The 23606-nt window shown below is 18.3% G+C and overlaps 7 protein-coding genes across 7 annotated transcripts in view; 4 read left to right on the top strand and 3 right to left on the bottom strand.

The window, feature by feature from the left end:
• Positions 1 to 537: 537 nt before the first annotated feature.
• PGSY75_0808200 (plasmepsin X) lies at positions 538 to 2244 on the top strand (the record flags this gene model as incomplete). The annotated part of the gene is made up of 1 exon (XM_018785219.1): positions 538 to 2244. The coding sequence occupies one exon, from the start codon at positions 538 to 540 to the stop codon at positions 2242 to 2244; it is 1707 nt and encodes a 568-aa protein (XP_018642186.1).
• Positions 2245 to 3416: 1172 nt separating this feature from the next.
• On the bottom strand, positions 3417 to 8520 carry PGSY75_0808100 (putative AP-3 complex subunit delta; the record flags this gene model as incomplete). The annotated part of the gene is made up of 3 exons (XM_018785218.1): positions 3417 to 3613; positions 3877 to 4114; positions 4240 to 8520. The coding sequence occupies 3 exons, from the start codon at positions 8518 to 8520 to the stop codon at positions 3417 to 3419; spliced, it is 4716 nt and encodes a 1571-aa protein (XP_018642185.1).
• A 651-nt stretch (positions 8521 to 9171) lies between these two features.
• Positions 9172 to 13005, bottom strand: PGSY75_0808000 (hypothetical protein; the record flags this gene model as incomplete). The annotated part of the gene is made up of 1 exon (XM_018785217.1): positions 9172 to 13005. The coding sequence occupies one exon, from the start codon at positions 13003 to 13005 to the stop codon at positions 9172 to 9174; it is 3834 nt and encodes a 1277-aa protein (XP_018642184.1).
• Positions 13006 to 13764: 759 nt separating this feature from the next.
• Positions 13765 to 15298, bottom strand: PGSY75_0807900 (tyrosine--tRNA ligase; the record flags this gene model as incomplete). The annotated part of the gene is made up of 3 exons (XM_018785216.1): positions 13765 to 13958; positions 14055 to 14762; positions 15079 to 15298. 3 exons carry the CDS (start codon positions 15296 to 15298, stop codon positions 13765 to 13767), a joined length of 1122 nt encoding a protein of 373 aa, XP_018642183.1.
• Positions 15299 to 16472: 1174 nt separating this feature from the next.
• PGSY75_0807800 (putative 26S proteasome regulatory subunit RPN10) lies at positions 16473 to 18052 on the top strand (the record flags this gene model as incomplete). Its single annotated transcript, XM_018785215.1, has 2 exons — positions 16473 to 16562; positions 16796 to 18052. 2 exons carry the CDS (start codon positions 16473 to 16475, stop codon positions 18050 to 18052), a joined length of 1347 nt encoding a protein of 448 aa, XP_018642182.1.
• An 853-nt stretch (positions 18053 to 18905) lies between these two features.
• Positions 18906 to 22346, top strand: PGSY75_0807700 (serine protease DegP; the record flags this gene model as incomplete). Its single annotated transcript, XM_018785214.1, has 5 exons — positions 18906 to 19812; positions 19926 to 20238; positions 20393 to 20479; positions 20593 to 20832; positions 20987 to 22346. The coding sequence occupies 5 exons, from the start codon at positions 18906 to 18908 to the stop codon at positions 22344 to 22346; spliced, it is 2907 nt and encodes a 968-aa protein (XP_018642181.1).
• Positions 22347 to 23393: 1047 nt separating this feature from the next.
• PGSY75_0807600 (hypothetical protein) overlaps positions 23394 to 23606 on the top strand; it is a gene marked incomplete at both ends in the record, with an annotated part of 3932 nt that continues 3719 nt past the window's right edge. Inside the window, one exon of the mRNA XM_018785212.1 lies at positions 23394 to 23606. Coding sequence (XP_018642180.1) covers positions 23394 to 23606 — 213 coding nt within the window.

Here is a 23606-nt window from a genome sequence, read left to right as displayed (position 1 = left end):
GCTTTGAATCTATATATTTATTTTTTTGGACATTTTAAAATACGTAAAATTTTCAACATTTATATATTTCATAGTATACATAAATAAAAATTATATACATATATTTATATATATATATATATATATTTATATATATATATTTTTTTTTTTTTTTTTTTTAATGGTTGCATATCTATTTTTGGATGTTGCAATTTTTTATTTTTGTAAGCTTCATGAAAAATCATTCAAAAATAGAAAAAGAAAACTATATTAAAATTTTATAGGAATAATATAAAATGAAGCATCACTAATGAGATTATTTTATTCATTTATTTATAGAAGCACCATCATCAGTTGCTTTAATTTAATATATTATATTGTATTGTAATGTGTACTATATATATTTAATATATGGTGTATAACAACAGTTATTTAAAATTTCTGTGTAAAAATAATAATAATAAAAAAAAAAAAAAAAAAAAAAAATTAAATATAATATAATATAATATATTAATATATAATAACATATAATATATTATAACAGTTATAAATAAAGAAATGAAACGCATTAGCCCTCTAAACACCGTTTTTTATTTAAGTTTATTTTTTTCATACACATTTAAAGGGTTAAAATGCACCAGAATATATAAAATCGGAACGAAAGCGTTACCATGTTCTGAGTGTCACGATATATTTGATTGTACTGGATGTTTATTCGAAGAAAAAGAGTCTTCCCATGTGATACCTTTAAAATTAAACAAGAAGAAACCAACTGATCATAAAAAATTACAAAAACATCATGAGTCTCTAAAATTGGGGGACGTAAAATATTATGTAAATAGAGGAGAAGGAATATCCGGAAGTTTAGGAACTTCATCTGGTAATACATTAGATGATATGGATTTAATAAATGAAGAAATAAATAAAAAACGAACAAGTACACAATTAGATGAGAAAAACTTTTTAGATTTTACTAAGTATAATAAAAATAATAAAGCACATGATATATCTGACCATTTATCTGAAATTCAGAAACATGTGTATGAACAAGATGTTGAAAAGGGGAATAATACTTATAAAAATGATAAATATAATACAAATAATAAATATAATACAAATGATAAATATAATACAAATAATAAATATAATACAAATAATAAAGACAATCCAAGTGACAGTTCGATTGAAAAGAATTTTATTGCTTTAGAAAATAAAAATGCTACAGTAGAAAAAACACAAGAAAATGTTTTTCTAGTACCCTTAAAACATTTAAGAGATAGTCAGTTTGTAGGTGAATTATTAGTTGGTACCCCCCCTCAAACTATATATCCAATATTTGATACAGGAAGTACAAATGTATGGGTAGTGACAACAGCTTGTGAAGAAGAGTCTTGTAAAAAGGTTCGAAGATATGATCCTAATAAATCAAAAACGTTTAGAAGATCATTTATAGAAAAAAATTTACACATTGTCTTTGGATCTGGTTCTATATCCGGTTCTGTGGGTACAGATACATTTATGTTAGGAAAGCATAGAGTAAGAAATCAGACATTTGGATTAGTCGAGAGTGAATCAAGTGATAATAAAAATAATGTAGATAATATATTTGATTATATATCCTTTGAAGGTATAGTAGGTTTAGGATTTCCAGGTATGTTATCAGCTGGCAATATACCATTTTTTGATAATTTATTAAAACAGAATCCAAATGTGGATCCTCAATTTTCTTTTTATATATCTCCTAATGATGGCAAGTCAACATTAATAATTGGTGGAATTAGTAAATCGTTTTATGAGGGGGATATATATATGTTGCCAGTATTAAAAGAATCATATTGGGAAGTAAAATTAGATGAATTATATATAGGCAAAGAAAGAATATGTTGTGATGAAGAAAGTTACGTTATATTTGACACAGGAACATCTTATAATACAATGCCTAGTAGTCAAATGAAAACATTTTTAAATTTAATACATTCAACTGCATGTACTGAACAAAACTACAAAGATATATTAAAATCATATCCTATAATTAAATATGTTTTTGGTGAACTAATCATTGAATTACATCCAGAAGAATATATGATTTTAAATGATGATGTATGTATGCCTGCCTATATGCAAATAGATGTACCCTCAGAAAGAAACCACGCATACTTATTAGGAAGTTTATCTTTTATGAGAAATTTTTTTACGGTATTTGTACGAGGCACAGAAAGTAGACCTTCTATGGTTGGAATAGCAAGAGCAAAAAGTAGTAACTAAAAAAAAAGGGAAAGCATAAAAATTGGAATGATTCGCACAAATGAAAGAAAAGGGTTTATACATAAAAAGTAAAATAAAAAATATATATATGTATATATATATATGTGTATATATATTATTTTACTTTTTTGGTACTTCGCATATTTTTTACATTCCCATATAAATTCATTTCTTTATAATTCATTTTTTTTTTATAATTCATTTTTTTTTTATAATTCATTTTTTTATAATTCATTTTTTTATAAATCATTTTTTTGTAATTCATTTTTTTGTAATTCATTTTTTTTTTTTTTATACTTTATAATTTACTTTATCTTTTTGTCTATTTGTTTTTCTTTCTTTTTATTGTATCCCATATTTTTATATACCCCTAAATATATTCACATATATATTTTCATATATATATATATATTTATTTATTTGTTCATTATATTGTTTTCGTTTGTTAAAAGGATAAAAAAAAAAAAAATTTAAAACACCTTTTTTAATATTAAATAAATTTTTTCTTTTTTTTTTTTTAAATTGTAAAAATATTATGTAATAGGTTATACAATAGTATAATAAGTATAACAAGCAAATAAAAAAAAAATATATACATATATATATATATATATATATATATATATATATATATATATATATATATATATATAACATATATATATATTTTTATTTTTATTGTGTTATTTTATATACATATATATATATAATTATAATATACATGTTTATATAATTTTTTTCATAATATCATTATTATATATAATATATATATTTATTTATTTATTTATAAAGTGTAAAAAATTAGACATAGAAGAAATGCCTTTTCATTTTTATTATGTCTACAACAATGTTGTCATAAATAAAAATTGAAAAAATTGTTTACAAAAAAAATAATATATTAAATGATATAAAGATTTATAAATACATACCATTTGACAAGTGTTTATATTTATCATATAAATATTTAAGATGATATAAATAAGCATTAAACGTATAAGAATTATTTTTTTTTTTAAAACATTTTTTTTCATAATTTAATATTATATTTTAATTTGTTTTTATTAAAATGATAATACATATATAAATACTTCATTTTATTTTCTTTTATTATTTGTGAATATAAAACGTTATTATATTTTTAAATTTATAATGTTTATATTTATGTGTCATGTTCAGAATAAAAAGTGGCTATTTTTAATTTTTTGTAAAAATAATTGATTGATATAAAATTCAAAATAATCAAGAAGCTTGTTACTATCATCCTGTGAATTATTTAAAATTTTCATTTTTATATAAATACTATAAATATAAGACATATCACTTTCTTCTTTTTTCTGAGGTTGCACATTTAATAGTAGGATAATATTATCTATAAGAAGAATTTTATTACAAATATGTAAAAAAGAATAAAAATAAAAGTGTATACATGTAAAATATATAAATATATATATTTTATGATAATAAAAAAAAAAAATACACATGATACTACAAAACAATGTAATCACATAATAATATAATAATATATGATATATATATATATATATATATATATATATATTTATTTATTTATTTATATGTATACATTTTTATATTTATTTATTTTTTATATGTTTACTTCTAAGGTGCTGTCACGCCTTTTTGTGCTTTCGCTTGTGTCAGCACTTCTACAAATACAAAAAATAATTCTTAATTCATTCATGTGTACTTCATTTTTTAAATTAACAAAAATATTGTTCATGTTTAAAAAAGATATATTCAAATATTGTGATAAGAATAAAAAATAACTGAAGAGTAGTTTATAAATATTGCAATTTTTCTCTGTGGTTATTTGGTAGTTTATATTTCTTAACACTGCGTTTATATTATTGATCTGAAAGGACCGAATTAAAAAAAAAAAAAAAAAAAAAAATTAATACACATAAAATATTAATCCATATTAATATTTATACATATTAATATTTATATATATTAATATTTATATCATTTTTGTTTTACCTTTTTAAAGTCTTGCATCGATAGATTTAGAGGATCCATTTTTACATGCGGTATTATGAGCAATCCATTATTTTTCAACTTGTCAGTATTAAGAAAATACTCATAACAGAATTTTATATCTGACATAAGATTATCATATTTTATAGATATAAAAATAGACATATTTATATTTTTTATTTGTATATAATTTTTATTATTCACATGATGATTAGAATAAGTATCCATGTTTTGATTGGTGATATTATATTTATAAAAATTATTTTCCATATCATCATTAATATTGGAATAATCAGAATTGTGTTTGTCTAATATATTATAATTTATTAAATTAAATGATGTATATAAATTGAAATTATAAAGTATAAAAGTATCATTTTTTAAGTGTATATATAAAATTAATTCATTATTATCTTTTTGATGTTTGAAATATAATTTAAAATGATCATTCTGATATATTATATAAAATGGAAATGTATTTATCCATTTTTCTTTATATTCTTTATATTTATTTTTTAACATATGCAATTCATTTGTTATACTAGTTTGTATATTTTTTTTTGTTTGTTTCTCTTTATTTTTTATATTTTTATGTTTTTTATTTGTCGTTTCAGATTTTCCTTTATTTAATTCTGTATTAATAAAAAAAAAAGAATCATCATATTTAAAAGGTTTATTTAAATCAAAATGATTTTCTTCATTTTGTTGTGAATATAATATTGTATTAACAAAATAATTATAAAAATTAAAGTTTTTATAATTTTCTTTTTTAGTATTTAATAATAAAGATAATATATTTTTTATTAAAATACATATATCCAAATTATATACATCATTTTTTTTCTCTATTAAATAATTGACATGTATATAACATCTATAAAAATAAAAAAGTATAAGAGAATAATTTTCTTCAAACTGAAAAAAGAACATAAATATTTTAATTACATTCCATAATATATTTGCTGAATTAAATGATATAAAAAATAAATATAATGTAAAAAAAAATATTTTTAAAAAAATCATATCTTTAAATTCTTTTATTTTGTCATATGTCTCTTCTAAATAAATAGTAATAAAATATATTATATATTCATATGATTCTATTTTTATATGATCTAATCTGTTATATTTTAAAAAATATTCACATGTTTTAATATTATTATCTTTATATATTTGTATATTCTTATCATCACATTTTGATTCCACATGTACATATTTTTCTTCCACATGTACATATTTTTCTTCCACATGTACATATTTATCTTGCACATTTTGATATTCTTCATTCATCTTTCTTTTTAGATATAAAGGATCATCATTGTTTGATTTGTCTAGTACCCCTTGCATGTAATGCACATCAGGATATATTTTATCATATAATTTTAAAATAATAATAATATATTCAAATACATCATATTTATTTAATATATTGAAATTTTTTATTTCTTTTTTTAAATTATAAATATCGTTTATAAGTATATATTCGTACTTATCTTGATAGTTTGAAATTATTTCAAGAAAATAATAATTATGTTCATTTTCATAATATGATTTATTTTTAAAATTTTCTTTTTCTTTATTAATATGTATAGGAGGACATATAACATCTGTTACTGTATTAGGCATTTGTATATGATTATAAGAAATATTATATGTATCAATATTTTTCTGTTTTATTATATTATGATGATGGTCATCATTATCATTAATATCATTTCTTATATCTTTTGTGAACAATAATTTATTGATTTCTAATTTATTATTTTTTACATATATATCATCATTTCTTTGCATAGTATCCTTTATAAATCCTAATGCATATGTTATAATAAAAATACAACTTAAAAAATTGGTTGTCATGTGTGTTATGTTTAATTGTTTATTTATTTTGTGTATTTGTTCAAGTATTTCATTTTCTTTTGTATGATTTTTTAAACATAATAAATAAAATAATATAAAAATATAAACATTGACGTTTGGCAAATGATTTAAATTATTAATACAATAATTAAGAATTACGTGAATATATTCATCGACATAATCAAATGGTTTGACTTTGACATTATGATCACTATCAATATAATTATTGTTGTGATTATATAAATATATTAATATGCTATATACAATTTGCTGGAAATTTTGTTCATTTATTAAATAATATAATATATACAATAACTTTTTTCTAATAGTTATATCTTTGTGATAAAAATTTTTTAATATATTTCTTGAAAATTCATTCAAGAGATTATAACGTATAAAATATTCATATATATCTGGAATAATAAAAAGATATTTATATAAATTGGTTGTCATATAAACAATATTTCTATCATCAGTAAAAAAAGAAGATAATAATTGTTTAAAACAATAAAATAAAAATTTATCAAAGGGTGTATCATCAACATTATTTTTTTTTTTGTTATTATTTTCTTCAATATTGTGTGTATTTATATTTTCTTGTGATAATAAAAATTCTTCTGAATTGTTATTCATCTTTTTATTATGACTACTGTTTGGTAGTATATTATGATGATCACTATTGTGATTGTCACTATCGTGATTGTCACTATCACGATTGTCATTTATAAGAATATTATTATTATTATTATTATATGTATTATTAAATATATCACTATTATCATGAATGTTCATATTATTTGACGTGTCCATATTTTGAGATGATAAAGACATATTAATATAACTATCTACATTAGGCATATGAACATTATAATTTTTTTTATAATTAAAAAGTATAAAATTATAACATTCAAATATAACACTCTTAGCTTTATTTGTAAAGAAAATATGAATAATTATTGGTAGGAATTTTTTATATATTCTGTATTCATACTTGACTAATTTATTAATAAATTTAATAAATTTAATTATTTTCCAGTTATCTATAATACTTAGTCTTTCATTTAATAAATTATAAATAAAAGGAACGAAGGATAAAAATTTCTTTAAATAATTAGAAATGGCATGTTCATCTGTAGAATTATTATAATTATCATCACAATGGTTATAATCACAATGGTTATTATTATTATTATTATCACTATTATTTTTTATATTATTATTATCACTATTATTTTTTATATTATTATTATCACTATTATTTTTTATATTATTATTATCACTATTATTATTTTTATTATTATCACTATTATTATTTTTATTATTATCACTATTATTTTTTATATTATTATCATTTTCGGTGGGTATTATATTAACTTGTTGGTTTTTTTTTTTATTATTATTATTAGTTGATAAATTAAATGCCCCCTCTTTATATTCACCCCCTTTAACTTGTTGAATGTCATATGTCCTTTGTCTTCTCTCAAGATATGAAAATATCTCTGCGAGCACATTAATTATTAAACAACACAAACAAGTATTATTTCTAAATGTATAGTCGACTTGATCATATGGTAATTTTTCATAAGATGGATTTTCATTATTATAAAGTGCGATAAAATTTTTTTTTATTATATCAAAAAATGTATTTAAAATACTTAAATTTGATACTACTAATTTATAAAAACATAAAATAGTTTTCTTTCTAATATATACATTTGAATTATTTAATAGAAAGAATATATCATTGTATAAATTACAACTCATAATATCAGTACATATATTACTTATACTATTTAAAATTAAAAATGTATTAAAAATTTTTTCATCATTGTTTTTATTTATGACTTGAAGTATGGATGTCAAATTATTTTTTTTATTTCCATCGTTTGATGATTCAAAGAAATTATTACCATGAAAACTATTCATACTGTTAATATTGTTACTATTGTTTGTATTATTATTAAAGATATTAATATTTTCTTTTATCAACTTTGCACCTATATTCGATAAAGAACTTAATACTATACCTTTTGAATTATATTCTGATGAACTTATTGAATCTTTATATAATTCTTTCTTAAATAAATTTATACATAAAAATATTATATCATCATTATCACTTATATTATTCAAAAAAAAAAAACCACGTCTTTTTAAAAAATATTTATTACATGTCAATAATTCAATCACAGAAAAATTATGTTCCTTATCAATTTTCTTTCCAAACATTTGTAAATATAATAATTTTAATAATATCAAAGATTTCTCTTTAATAACAGAATTCATTGAAAACAACTTATCACTCGATTTCTTCTTATCTAGTTCTTTCAAATAACTAATACATTTCTGATAATTCTTTTCTAGATTCTTAATACTGTCATCTTTTTTTATATCTTTTATTAATTCAATAAAACTATTATCCATCATATCAAAAAATAAAATAAAACAATAAAAAAAAAAAACAAACAAAAACAAAAAAACAAAAACAAAAAAACAACACAAATGTTACATAATTTTCACAATATGGTTAAAAATATATGTATAAATTAAATAAATAAATATATATATATATTATATATTTTTTTTTTTCATTTATGACATATGAATATACAAAAATATATTTAAAAATTGTATATATATATATATATATATAATATATTTATATATATATTTTTTTTTTTTTCTTAGAAGAGAGGAAAGCCAAAAAAATAAAATAATAATAATAAAAATAATAATATATATTTTTACATATATATTATATTATATATAAGTTTATAACTTGAAAAAAAATAAATAGTATTATATATATTTAATATATTATAAATTTTTTTTTTTTTTTTTTTTTTTTTTTTAATATTAAAAAAAAATATAAAATCAAATGACCTTTCAATTTATTCATTATACATAAGAAAATAAATTGTAAGGCATAATAAAAAAAAAAAAAAAAAAAAAAAAATATAACATATATATAACACATATATATATATATTTCATATTTGTGGTGAAATTTCCATTTGTTTTAATTTGTAAGAAGTGATTTCATATGTGCTACATTTTTTAATATGAATATTAAAATTAATTTATAAAAAAATGTAAATATATTTTATCTAACATTGTATTTAAATAAGCAGATGAAGAATCATATCCACTATGCCCACCCTTATTAGAAAAAGAAATATAAAAGTTTTGTTTTTCCTTTTCATTTTCATTATTATTTTTAAAATTTATAAAATTCACTTTATTGTTATGATGTTCTTTATGTGTTTCATCTAGATTATTCTCACCATTATCATCATAATGATGATCATAATAATAATAATAATAATTTATTGTGAGATTTTTATGATTTATATATTTTATAAAATATTTTATAGAATTATAATTAGAACATATAATATCATTTTTGTTTAGATATAAAAGAATATTATTTTTAAAAAACATATTAGTATTCTTGTTGTTAAAAGAAATAACTTCCTTTGATATATTATTTATATTATTTATATTATTACAATAATGTTCTTTATAATTTGGAGATATATTATAATATGGACACATTGTATATAAATAATAATAAGGTATATATTTATATATATATATATATTTTTTTTTTTTATTATTATCATTTCTAACATTTTTGTGTATTCCTTTTAAATATCTTTCTTTACTATATTTTGTATTTCGTCTTATATTATTCTTGCGATATCTTTTATGTTTTTTATTATACCCACCGTTTATTTTATTGTCACTGTTATTATTTATTTTTATATGTATATTTTTTTTTAAATTATAATCATTTATATTCATAGATCCAAATTCTAAATATTCTGAAGGTACATGTGGATTATTACAATCTGTTAAGTTATTAAAAATATCTAATAATGGATTAAAAAATATAATATTTTTTAGAATTTTATATTTATGACCTAATATATATCCTCCTATCATTCCACAATTTGAATATACATATAAAGAAATTTTTTCAGTATTACTTATATTTTTATATTTAAGAAAATTAATACAATGCATAAAATCATTAATAATTTTTTTCTTTTCTTTTGTTTTATAAATAAATTTCTTTCTCTCACCTTGTTCATTGTTGTCATATAATAAACCTCCTGAATCTCTAAGATGAAAATAAGATATAACAAAGTTGTTTAAAAGATAAAAATAATATTCATCGTTGTATGTGCTTAAATTCATTTCATTATAAAAAGGGTATACATGTATTATCGTTTTACTAGGATAAATAAAATGAGGAAGTAACATATGATTCTTTTCTTCTTTAGATTCGATATTATAAATTTTATAAGTTTCCATATTCATTTGTGATAATAAATTATAATGAAAAATAATTGGAAAATCATTGAATAAATAATTATATTTATGAGAATATAAATCATCTACAAAATTGTTATCATAACATATATTATTATTATTATCATAACATATATTATTATTATTATTATCATAACATATATTATTATTATTATTATTATCATAATATATATTATTATTATTATTATTATTATTATTATTATCATACCACATTTTGTTGTTGTCTATATTTATTTTTTTTTCCTCATTTATTATATAATCAAAAAAATTAGTAATTTCTATATCTTTTTTATTTTTATCTCCCTTCTCATAATAATAATAATTATTATTATTATCAAATATTCTTTTAATACAATCATTTATATTATTCATCCCACTCGTAGTTGTGCTCCTTATATTATTATAATTATCATAACATATATGATCATTATCTTTACTCTTATATACTAACGTGATGGCAATTTTTTTATTGTCAGTCGTTTTTAAAAAAATATCTTTAATACAAAAATTTTTATGAAGTTCAAAAATTTGTTCCATTTCCTTATCATATTTAAAATAAATACTTTCAAATAATTTAGATGACCGACAAACCAGATCATCTTTATGCTCGATCTTATTAATATTTTTTGATAAACAAAGGAACCCTTTTTTTAAATTTAATTGTAACTTTATGTTGTTTATAAAAGTATTACATATATCAAAGGATATAAAGGGACTATAAAAATTGTTATTTATACTACATGACATACTACCTTTTTTTATAGGAAGATAAATTATCTTCATCATCTTCATTAAATGATAATAATAATTATTATTATAATTATAATAATTATTATTATTATTATTATTAATAAGTACACCACTTGTTTTCTTACATGTGTTGATATATATATTTTTTAAATAAAGTATACAAATAAAAGGTGTTAAAAAATATTTATATAAATAAATTACTAAACCATATTTAGTCATATCAAAATCTTGAAGATTACAATTTTTTAATGTAGCCAATTTTTTTATTTTTGAATCTATAGGAATTTCAAATTTTCTTATCTTAATTTTATATTTCATATGACAAAAATGTAATTTATTATACATATTATTATCATATGTATCTAAATAAGTGTGATATATATTTTTTTTTTTTTTTTCATTATTATTATATTTTTTCCTATTCACTCTTTTTATCAAATAATTAATATCTTTAATACATATAAAAAATATGTCTACATGATTTCTTTCTCCTTGACATATTATAATAATATGTTCATAGAAATTTTCTAAAAAACATTTACCTCTTAAACGACAAGAAATTAATTTAATCATATCAATTATAACATGTTTTCTTTGTTTTATTAAATAATTATTTTTTATTATTATTTTTTTTGAGTATATCTTTGATAGATTCAATAAAAATAATTTATTATGAAAATGGCTACCACTTAAAAGGAAAATTTTTTTCTCATCTTTACTTTTGTATAAATTTAAAAAATATTCTTCTTCTTTTTCTTCATATATTAATTTTTTAAAACATTTAGGTCCGTTCAAAAATAATTGGTTACATCTATATTTTTTATTTATATGTGTTGTAAAAAAAAATATATCTTTCATTGAAATATTCAAAAATTCTACATTTGATATTCCTTCTTTGATAAAAATACACTTATTAATAATGGGAACTATAAAGTTGGAGTATCTAAAGATATTATTTCTCTTATTATTATTACAAATATTTTTATGAATATTTTTATGAATATTATTATGAATATTTTTATGAATATTTTTATGAATATTATTATGAATATTTTTATTTTGGTCTACATCCAAATGTATATCATTATTCAGTTCTATGTTTGTAAATTTTTTATTACTTCTTCTTTTTTTTTTTTTATTCCATTTATTTTCTAACTGTTCATTAGATATATTTTTCAAGATATAAGGAATATTTTTTTTATCTATTTTTTGTTTTATGTTCATATCATATATAGGCAAAGTCCCTTTAAACATATAACAAAAATTTAAAGGTTTATCATTTCTTTCAATTATAAAAGAAAATATATAATCTCTTAAAATTTTAAAATGTTTAATATAAAAATATGAAGGAAAGATAACAACTATTTCAGATTTATATGTAGATATATATTTGTCCTTTTTTAATTCATCTAGTGAATTATAACAATAATCATATATATATTTATTTTCTATATACTCTTTCTTTTTTCCTATATTATATTCTCTATTTTTTTTAAAAAAATTCCTTTTCAATCTTTTTCGACATATCATAATACACTCTTCATTTTTTATTTCATAATAAACATACCTATTAACAAATATTAAATCATCATCTACATTATTATCAAACGATATATAATTTTTTCTCAATATTGAAAGTACATTTGTTTTTATTTTTTCTCGATAATATTCTATTTTCCTTTTATAATTATTTAAAAATTTATCAAGAATATTAGCATCTTGAAAGTGTTTTCTAATTCTATTAAATTCTAAATGTTCTTTTATTTTATCAACATAACTATAAGAATCGATAATTCTGCCAAATATATAATTACTAATTTTCATTTCATCTTTCTAAATAAACATACACATATTATATAAATATATGTTGCCATATTAATAATATATATTTATATTAACTTTAAGATGAAAAATAACATTTATAAATATATTATATATATATATATATATATATAGAAATAAATATATATTATATCTTTCATTTTGTTAATATATTAAACTGAAATGTTTTATTAAATCGAATATTAAAAAGTTATATATATGTATATATGTATATATATATATATATATATATATATATATATATATATATATTTTTAATATACCCAATTGGGTATTATCTAAAAATAAAAATTGTACATATAACAAAAATTATGTTCTCACTTCTTAAACATAAAAAATTAAAAAAAATAAATAATTCATAAATAGAATATATTATAATCACACATATGATTAAATATTAATTAAAAAAAAAAAAAAAAAAAAAAAAAAAAAAAAAAAAAAAAAAAAAAAAAAAAAAAAAAAAAAAAAAAAAAAAAAAAAAAAAAAAAAAAATATATATATATATATATATATATATATACATACATATGTATGTATGTATGTATATATGATTAAATGCATCTAATGCAACTAATATAGGAAAATAAAAAAAATACGTATAAATAAATTTAAAATATTTAATTAGTTATACACAAAAATATAAATATATTTAAATATATTTAATATATATAATTCTCTAAAACAACATAAAAAATATACATGGAAGAACAATTTGAATTTATATAAGGTTTAAAAAAAAAATTACTTGGTCACTTTGTATTTTTTTATTTCATTCAATAAATTTTTTGCCTCGATATTATTTTGAAAATGATCTCTAACTGGTTGAAGTAATTTATTAATATACAAGGCAACATTATCCTTTAAATCTAACGGATGTATTAAACCATTCACATAATCATGTTCGAGTTCTTGCACGGTGTAATATGTCTTATCTCCTATAAAAAATAATAAATAAATAAATATATATATATATATATATATATATGTATATACATATATATGTGCATATTTCCTTTTTCCCTTTTTTTTACCTCCATTTTTCTCCTTTCTTATTAAGTTGAATTGATTATAGAAGGGGAATATTATAGACGTTGCATATGCATATATTGGATTATTTTCAATAACATTAGGAGGACAAAATGCTTTTTTAATCTTTCTATTAACGTCACTCTCTGAATCATCCATAAAGATTGCTGAATTTTCATCCGATTTAGACATTTTTTCTTGTCCTTCTAATAAACCTGGCAACATGGCATGCGAAAGGATTACAGGTTTTTTTTTTATTTTTTTTATGTCACAATATTCTCGAGCCAACATATTTACTTTCCTCTGATCTATTCCAAGCTGACATATATCAACATTCAAAAAAAATATATCAGCACACTGCATACATGGATATAATATTTGAGAACAATAATTTTCCTCTCCTTCACTTCTTCCCATAATTTTTAAACATCTTTTCATTCTATTAATATTAAAACTTCTAGATATATCAAGAACCAATGACCAATATTCATTGGGCTTCTTATTTATCTCTTCACTTGCCCAAAGAAATTGAACATTCTCCATATTCATTCCACAACTCTTCCATACCTCGATGAAATAACTACCAACCTTCTTTATCTTTTTCAAATCACCAGACATTTTATTGTTCAATTGAGCAAACCAGTCGGCAATCCAAAATATGAATGTGCAGCCGTTGCTCGTCAGTTTGTTTACAATAATGCTCTTAAGTAACCCTATAAAAAAAAAATAAAAATATATATATAAATAAAAAAAAATATATATATAAATAAAAAAAAATATATATAAATATATATATATATATATATATATATATATATACATATATGTGGCATATAAAAGAAAGTATAGGTGAATAAAATAATTATATATAATAAATAGCCAAAATGGGAAGAAATTATACAAATAAATACCTGAACAAGTCATGTAAAAAATATGTGTGCATTTAATTATATGACTTGTTCATATATATATATACATATACATATATATATATATATATATATTTATATTTATATTTATATTTTTTACCTTGAGCTATGTGCATACGGCCTGATGGTTCGAAACCATCATAACAAATTAATTTTCTTTTCAATAATAATTTAACTCTCAATTCATCCGGTTGAATACATTCCGATGATATGGAAAGTATATCATTTAATCTTTTATCTACATCTTCTGATTTTGATTCTTCTTCAGCTTTTTTTTCTTCAATTTCTTGTTCTTCTCTTTTAGTATCTGTGGTTTCCATTTTTTTAAAAAAATAATGACTATGTTTATGTATTCTTTTAAAATTGAATATGGGATGGTATCTTAACAATTTTTGCATAACAATATTAAAAGTTTCTTCTTTAAAGAAAACTCAATAAAATAAATTACATAAACATAAAAATATATATATATATATATTACTTTTAAGGTGTGCAGATTTATTTTATTTTTTCACTTTAAAATGTATATATAAATATATATTATTTATGTATATTATTAATTTTTTTTTTTTTTTTTTTTTTTTTTTTTGAAGTGGGTTCCTTTAATTTTAATTTATTATATAAATAAATATATATATACATAAATATATTATATATATAATATATAATACATATAATATATTATATATGCATATAAACAGAATGAATTAATAATATATATTTCTCCTGATCGATTTGAGTGTACAATAAATAATTATATATTTATATTATATTATATATATATAATAAATATATATATATATATTTTTTTTTTTAATTTGGAAGAAAAAATAATAAAAATTGAATACAAAATATTTGATAAATAAATAAAAGTAAAATACCTTTAAAAAATAAAACAATATTATAAAGATATATAAATAATTAACTGTTAATAAATTTGTATATAAATATTATTCAACATTATATTTATACAAAATAATAAATGTATTTTTTTTTTTACATAAATACAATATTAAAAATATATATATAATATATATAATATATATATCAAATGAAATGAAAAAATGGAAATGTTATAATTTGTGAATTTTATAAAAAGAGAAGAAAAAATATATTTTTTATTTTTTCCATTTTACAATAATAAAAAAAAATAAATGTATAAGTATATAATAATATAAAAAAAAAATTATATATTTTTTAATATATGTTATATATTATATATATATATATAATATATATATATTTAAAAAAAAAATTTATATGTACTGTAATATTTTTTTTATTGAGGATAATATTTTATATATTATTTTTTCATAAATAATAATATACCTTATGAATATAAAATAAGATTTCCTTTTTTTTATTTTATATATATAAATATATATATATATATATATATTTTTATTATTATTATTCATAATTTTTATTTATTATATTATATTATTATTATTTTTTTTGTTTTTGTTTTTTTTTTTTAATATTGATAAATAGAAAATGAGCAATATCGAAGCTACTATAATATGTATAGATAATAGTGATTATAATAGAAATGAAGATATAGTCCCTAACAGATTTTTATCACAGGTAAAATAAAAAAAAAGGAATGATAAAAATATAAAATGATAATATATAATATAGATTTTTATCACAGGTAAAATAAAAAAAAAGGAATGATAAAAATATAAAATGATAATATATAATATATAATATGTATATTGAAAATATATATATATATATATATATATATATATATATATATATATATTTATATATTTATATATTTATGTTCATATATTTTTTTTGCTTACCTTTTATAGATCGATTGTGTAAATGTTCTGTGCTGTAATAAGACGAGCTTACATTATAAAAACAACATAGGAATATTAATGATGGCTGGAGATAAAATAAAAGTAAAGGTGTCTCTTACGAATGATATTGGTCAATTACTTTCTTGTATTCATGATATAAAACTGGATGGTACATGTGATATAATAAGAAGTTTATTAATAGCCCAGTTAGCTTTAAAGCATAGAGTAGATAAGAATTTAGAACAGAAAATAATATTATTTATAGGTAGTCCATTCAATGTAAATGAGAAGCAATTAATAAATACTGGGAAGCAATTAAAAAAGAATAATATATCTGTTGATATAATAAGCTTTGGAAATATAAATAAGAATAGAGATAAATTAATGATGTTATTTGAGAGTGTAAATAATAATGATAATTGTAGATTTATTGAATGCCCAGAATATGAAAATAATTTGAGTAAATTTGTTTTGAATTCTTTCTTAAATAATAATGATTTTAATATAGGAAATATTCAAGATGATGATCAACTTCTTAATGCTATGCAATTATCACTTGAAGAAAGTCAGAATATAGAAAAAAATATGAATAGTAGTAATAACATAAACACAGGTAATAATAATAATCCTAATAATATTACAAGTAATAATAATGACTTGCCAACAATTGAAGAAATTGAAAATATGAAAGATATAGATAATGAGTTAAAGGAGGCTTTAATATTATCATTAAGAGAATATACAGAAAAAAATAAAGTAGAAAATAAAGACACAACAAGTTGTAACAACAACGATAAGGACAATAATGAAAATAATAATAATAATAATAATAGCAATAATAATAGTAGTAGTTGTTGTGGTGGTGATAATATTAATTCTCCGAATTATTATAAAAAAGATGAAAATTTTGCACTTGTAAATGAAAGCTATAAAAATAATTTTGATAAAAATGATGAGAATAAATTAGAAGAATCAAAGGAAAAAAAAGAAAATGAAAGCTATGAAAAAGTATTTAAAATAGATAAAGAAGAAAATATTGAAGATACATCCAAAGATATTATTAATGAAAATATTTATAAGGATAGAGAACATAAAGATGAAAATAATAATATAATAAATAAAGATGAAGAAAAGGAACAATCTGCATCTTCATTGATACAAGATACTAGTTATATATCTAACATCTTAGGAAAAATAAATCCAAATGTTAATGTTTTTGACAAAAACGAAGGAGACAGCGACAAAGAAAAAAAAAATAAAGAATAAAAAAAAAATAAAATATATATATATATATATATATATATATTTATTTATTTATTTATTTATATTTTGTGTATATATTTTTATACATTTATATTTTTTTATATCGTTCCCATTCATGTCCCTAAAAATTTTTTATTCCTTGTAAATTTATTCTTATTAAGGTTCAATTATTTACTTGGGCACCCTTTTTTTTTTTTTTTTTTTTTTTTATTTTAATTTTTTTATTAATTCTAAGATATAAATAAATATATATATATAAATATATTTATATAAATATATATATATAAATATATTTATATTTATATTTGAAGAATTATTATTCTTACCTATGTGTGTCTTTTAATATCACCAACAACAAACAGGACATACATATATACATATATATATATATATATATATATATATAATATATGTGTATTCCCTGATATATTGTAATCTTCCTATTTTACTTTCTTCTATAAATATCCAAGCTGAGAAATATAAAGAAGAGTAAAAGTGTTTCTCACGAAATTGAACTTAAATAATATATATATATATTGATATTATTTATTTTAATTTTTTTTTTTTTTTTTTTTTTTTTTTTGAGTATGCTTGGCAAGTAGGCTGATTAAATGCAATACGGTGCATTAAGGTTTTGATGAAGGTGTAAAAGGAAACATAAAAAAAAAAACAAAATAATAAAATATTATATATTAAAAAAAAATTTTGTGGTAGTTATTTTTGTTTGTCTTATAGAAAGATATAAAAGAAGGGATATAATATATTATGTTAACACATATATATATATATATATTTATTTATTTTATGTGTAAAGATGGATTTTATTTGTATACCTCCATATTATAAAATCATTTTAATGATAATAATGTTAATTTTTTTAAGGCCCCGATGTGATATGAACAATTTTCTGAATTGTTCAGGAGAAAAAGATATTATATCTTCTACTTATTTTAAAAGAAGAGATGACAATATGTATATATTATGTCGTATATTGAATGATCAAAGAGATATTGAAATAACTCATATTGCAGATATGTTACATTATAATAAAAAAAATGATGCTTATATGAGAAAAGAACATAATTTATTAGAAGAACAAAATAATGTATCATATAACCCACTCAATAGTTATACATATAAAAAGAAAAAATATATATTATATGAGAAACCCAAAAAAAAAAAGGAACAATTAACCCATAATATAAAATATGAAAATATGTCACATAATGATCATATGTCAAATAACATATTGTGGAAGAACTCTCGTCCATATAACAAATCTAATACTCTTAATGAAGATGAAAAGAATATTTTATGTTTGTCTAAACAATGCAATCAAAAAAATGTAATTAATGATTTTAATTATGATGAATTCTTAAAAAATGAGGAAAAAACAAAAAAAAAAAAAAAAAATATATATTATATATATAAGAAAAAAAATAATAATAATAAAATAAATGAAATTAATTCAGTACAACATTTTAATGTTAAAAAAAATATATTAAGTGAAAAAAAAAAGAATCCACTAAATGATAACTTAAAAAACAAAAAAAAAATTGGGCAAATTAAATTTCATATTGTTGGTTATGATAAAAAAAAAATAAAGAATTATCTCACACCCTCTATGATTAGTTCAATTAAAAAGAATTTAAAGAACAAAAATAAAAAAATGAGTGAGGATGTAAATATGGATAAGTCCATTGGGGGTGTCTTGCCATTTTTTCCAAGTAAAGAAAAAATAAAACATAAAAGATATTTATATGGTCACACATATATATATATATATATATATATATATATATATTTAATATATATATATTTAATGTATATAAATTTTTTTTTTTTTTTTTTTTTTTTTTTTTTTTTTTTTTTGTAGGGGAATATTTCATGCGCTCGTCGCCAAATAAAGAGAACATAAAAATGGATACAAATAAGAATAATAAAGAAGAGTCTATAATAAATGAAAAACTTTTAAAAAATTTACAAAACATATCTTTGAGTAGTAGAATAAAAGACATTCAAGTGGAAGAAGGAAGTGAAAGAAAAATAAAAGAAGAAGATAATAATATAAAAGAGCAAGGTAATTCATTTAAAAAATATTTTAAAGGTGTTGTAAAATTATATGTGGATATAACAGAGCCTAGCCTTGAAATGATATGGCAAAACAATCCACCTAAAAGCATAACAGGGTTATTATATATATATATGTATTACTTGAATGTGAAAGAAAATATTACAAATAAGACATATAATATTAATATATAAGGGGATATATATGGATATATGTATATATATATATATATGTAATTTTTTTTTTTTTTTTTTTTTTTTTGTTGTTGGCAGATCTGGGTTTATTATTGAGGGTCATTTAATTTTAACGAATGCTCACAATATTTCTTATAGTACCAGGATATTAATAAGAAAGCACGGGTTAAATAAACACATAAACATAAAACCATACACATGTATGTATATATATATATATATATATATATATATGAGAATATTTTAGTTTTAAAAAAATGTCACCTTCTTCATTGCAGAAATTCTGGAAAATATGAGTCGAAGATTTTATTCGTTGCTCATGATGTCGATATAGCAATCCTAACTGTTGAAGATAAAACATTTTTTGATGATGTGTATGCTCTTCATTTTGGACCTCTGCCTTCCTTAAAAGATGAAATTATAACTATGGGGTATCCATCAGGGGGTGATAAGTTAAGTGTAACAGAAGGAATTGTAAGTAGAATAGACGTGCAGTATTACAAACATTCAAATTATAAGTATGAACAACAATAATAATATATATATATAAAAATATATATATATAAAAATATATATATAAAAATATATATATAAAAATATATATATATAAAAATATATATATGTATATGTGTATATATTTATTTTTATATTTTTATATTTTTTTTGGATAAGATTTTTATTAACCCAAATAGATGCACCTCTGAACCCAGGAAATAGCGGAGGGCCAGCTCTTGTCAAAGAAAAAGTTGTAGGTATTTGTTTTCAATCCTATAAAGCTTCTAATAATATTTCATACATTATACCCAGCACTATAATTAGTCACGTTCTTTTAGATATACATAAAAATAAAAAATATACTGGATATGTTTTCTTGGGTGTCAAGTACGAACCTCTAGAAAACCCTTATCTGCGTGAAGCCTTAGGGTTAGCAGAATTAGAAAGAAAAAAAATAATAAAACAAAATGTTGGAATATTGATAACGGAGGTATTTGAAGGTCATATGAGTAAACAACAAGGTAAACATTATAATGTGGGTGATAAATATGATTATATGGGTGATAAATATGATTATATGGGTGATAAATATAATTATTTGGGTGATAAATATAATTATATGGGTGATAAATATAATTATATGGGTGATGACCATAGGGATACCCCTGAGATGGATGCATCCTGCACATATATTTTAAACAATATTAGGAGTGATAAAAAAAAAATATATAATAATAATAATAGTAATAATAATAATAATAATAGTGATAATAATGATTATATGTGTGGTGAGGATACAAATCGTTTGTATGGTTTAAAAATCAATGATATAATTCTAAGCGTAGATGATAAACAGATTAACAACGATGGGACGGTCATCTTAAGGGACGAAGAAACTGTAGGCTTCGAATATTTATTTAATAATAAATTTATAAATGATATATGTAATATTAAAATAGTAAGAAATAAGAAAATAAAAATAATTATAATAAAATTATATAAAGTAGAATATTTATTAAAACAACATAACTGGGATAAACGAAATAAATATTTTATATATGGTGGAATAGTTTTTTCTATATTAACAAGAAGTTTATATTTGTATGCACAAAATGCAGAGATTGATAGATTATTATTATATAATCATTTTAAAAAAAAAAGTAGAGATGAAATAGTTATATTAAAAAATATATTACCAACAAAAATAACAACAGGATATTATTACACTAATTCTATTGTGCTTAGAGTAAATAATATAATTGTAAAAAATTTAAAACATTTTATTCAATTAATTGAAATGATAAAATATACACACAAACCTAAATACTTAACCAAAAATAAATATACTCTTCAAAACTTTAAAAATTATTATAATAAAAATATAACATCATTAGAAATAAATAAAATTATTCATATTTTAATTTTAACAACCTCTGGTCAGCAAGTACCGATAGTATTAAATAAAAGAGACGTTGAAAAATATTCGGAAGAAATTAAAAAGATTTATTCTATAACAAGTGATAGATATGTATACTAGTCTATCAAAAATATATATATATATATATATATATATATATATATATATATATTTATTTATTCATTTATTCTCGTGCATTATTATTATTCTTTCATATATATAATATAATCATTATTCTGTATATATCTATTTATTATATTATTTTAACCTTTAATTTATAACAATACAAATATTTAATTCAATCAAATTAAAATGAAAAAAAAAATATTAAGTTACACCTGGAGAGGAGAAACATAAAAATGTAAAAATATAATAATATAAAAATATTATACATATATATATATATATATATATATATTTTTTTTTATAACCCATTAAAAAAATAAAAAAAGAAAAAATTGAAAAAAATTATTATATTTTTATTATTTAATGGTATGACAAAATAATATATTATAATATAAATAGTTGAAATATATATATTTTTGAAGAGATATATTAAATATTATATATATTAAAAATATATATATAAATATTATATATATATTATATATATATATATATATAATATATTATGTACATATTATAGATATAATTATTATATAGGCAAGGCAAGCCCCTTTTTTTTTTTTTTTTTTTTTCGTTTTACTTTATTTCATTTTATTTTATTTTTTTTTTTTTTTCCCCTTATATATATATATATATAATTAAAATTTATTAGCACATGAAATATATAAATAAAACATAAAGATAAGAGTATTTATTATATATATATATAATATATATATATTATATATATAATAATATAATTATCCATCTTTTTAATAATATGCTTATAAATATATTTTTTCGATATATTATCAAGGAATAAAAAAATATATATATTATAATTTTTTTATATATGACCACACTGTATATAAATTAAATATATAAAATAAATAATTGAAAAAAATAAGAAAACTCAAGTCAACATATAAATAAATAAATATATGTAATATATATATATATATATATATTATATTGATTGTTTTTTTGATTTTATACATTTAAAATATATAAGGTTTATTTTATATTTTTGAGTTTATATATTTAATTTATATTTTTTAAAATATGAATGACGAGAGTGGTAGTACTATAGAAAGAGATCCTAAAAATGAAAAGGCAAAGAATGAAAATAATGATGATGATGATGATATTAATGCAAGTATTATAGATGACGAAAAAAAAAAAAAAGAACAACAAGATGAAGAAGATGAAGAAGAAGATGAAGAGGAAGAAGATGATAATGATAATAACTTGTGTGATCAAAATATATTAATAATA

This window comes from Plasmodium gaboni, chromosome 8 (genome assembly GCF_001602025.1).
Source record: "Plasmodium gaboni strain SY75 chromosome 8, whole genome shotgun sequence".
NCBI lineage: Eukaryota > Apicomplexa > Aconoidasida > Haemosporida > Plasmodiidae > Plasmodium > Plasmodium gaboni.
This window is presented reverse-complemented; position numbering and strand designations above follow the sequence as displayed.